This window comes from Penaeus monodon, chromosome 34 (assembly GCF_015228065.2).
Source record: "Penaeus monodon isolate SGIC_2016 chromosome 34, NSTDA_Pmon_1, whole genome shotgun sequence".
In the NCBI taxonomy this organism is placed as follows: domain Eukaryota; kingdom Metazoa; phylum Arthropoda; class Malacostraca; order Decapoda; family Penaeidae; genus Penaeus; species Penaeus monodon.
In genome coordinates, this window is record NC_051419.1 from 4,273,048 (window position 1) to 4,274,545 (window position 1,498).

The window sequence follows — 1,498 nt, forward strand, 5'->3', positions numbered from 1 at the left end:
TAGCATTCCTTATTCAACAGAAAATGTTTTGACTTCTACTTCACGAACCATCATCAGGAAGAATCTAAACAAAAAATCTAACGTATAAGTCAGTGACTCTGTGATATAAAAGAAACACTGACATAACATGTCATGAGAATCAGATATGAAATATAAGTTATACTGGAATAGGATGGACAGTTTACGTAAATTATATCGCTCCCACAATGTAAACGGAATGAAAATGTGACGTTTTGATTTGATTCCAATAAGGCAGACTTTAAATGATATTTGTGTATACCAATAGATCAATGATAAAACAGATTTTTGATATTCATTTTCAAAAGCTCAAAGTACATTAAGTTTTCCCTTGGCTGGACGAAAGGCAGGAAATTATCGAAGGTTATAAAAGCGTAAAAGATACATAAAAGTTGCATACGAACCAAATAAGGTTAATGCCCAATCTTTCTCATCCAGGAAGGGCAAGTGTTGTCTGATTCTGACAAAACACAATCCTCATATTTTCAGCTACTACCCACAATACGCCAACGACGCATCTGAATCCACTTCGTTCATTAGCCACGGAAGCGTCGCCCGTCCCTGGTGGGTGGTGGACTTGCAGGACATAAACCTCGTGGATAGGGTGGAGGTCTTGCCCAGGCCAGGAACCTTTGACTATAGGTTTCACCAAGTGGAGGTGTGCCCCCTCTTTCTTTTCTCTTTGTCTCTCTTGTTTCATACTTTTATTAACATATTAGTGTGAAAAAAGTGACCCGAGTTCCTTTAGCGTTTGTCCTTTAGCGTTGTCATTTTCTTCCCCTTCGGAGGTCCGCGTGGGGTCGACGCCGAGGGTGGGCGAGGACTTCTCCGAGTGGCCTTTGCTCGGCTTCTACGAAGGGCCGTACACGACCTCCGAAGGACGACTCACTTTCGCCAACGATACCAAACTCTGCGGCCGCTACGTGGTCGTGCAGCGCGTTGCCCCCAAAGTGGAATACCTGGAGCTGGCTGACGTCAAGGTGTTTGTTCATCTGCCTTGAAGTCTAATATTTCTGATTATGCTATAGTATTTTAAAATATATTTTTTACGCATACATACCTTAAGCAATTTATCGTTGGGGTCATACGTTTGGTTTGTAATACCATTCGCATGTGATTTCCTTATATAGGCAACATATCGAGAGGAATTGAAACGTATAAAGCGTGTAGGAACAATATCTTACCAACTTCATATAAGGAAAGGCCTTCAAAATTGTATTAAAGAATGTGTACCTTGGGCTTTCGTCTTCAACCTTTTTGAAGCGATAGATAGATAGAAATGCCGTTATATGCGTAATTAATCAGGTAACTTTTTTTCTCTCTTTCTTTTTTAGCAACTGTCGGTCATTACTCTTTACTTTATGAATTGCTCATCTTCTATGAATTGCCTTCACAACAAACATGTTCATCTTTGTGTTTACGCTTACGAGACGTATAAACTCCTCCAAACCTAAAGATTAAGAAAGGCACAGCAAATCTG

General features: G+C 40.2%; 1 protein-coding gene across 1 annotated transcript in view; it reads left to right on the plus strand.

The window, feature by feature from the left end:
• The window catches only part of LOC119594906, a gene marked incomplete at its 3' end in the record, with an annotated part of 18,563 nt that extends 17,563 nt beyond the window's left edge, over positions 1–1,000 (plus strand). The window contains 2 exon segments of the mRNA XM_037943976.1: positions 508–676; positions 807–1,000. Of these exon segments, the coding sequence (XP_037799904.1) occupies positions 508–676; positions 807–1,000 (363 nt within the window).
• Between the last annotated feature and the right edge of the window lie 498 nt (positions 1,001–1,498).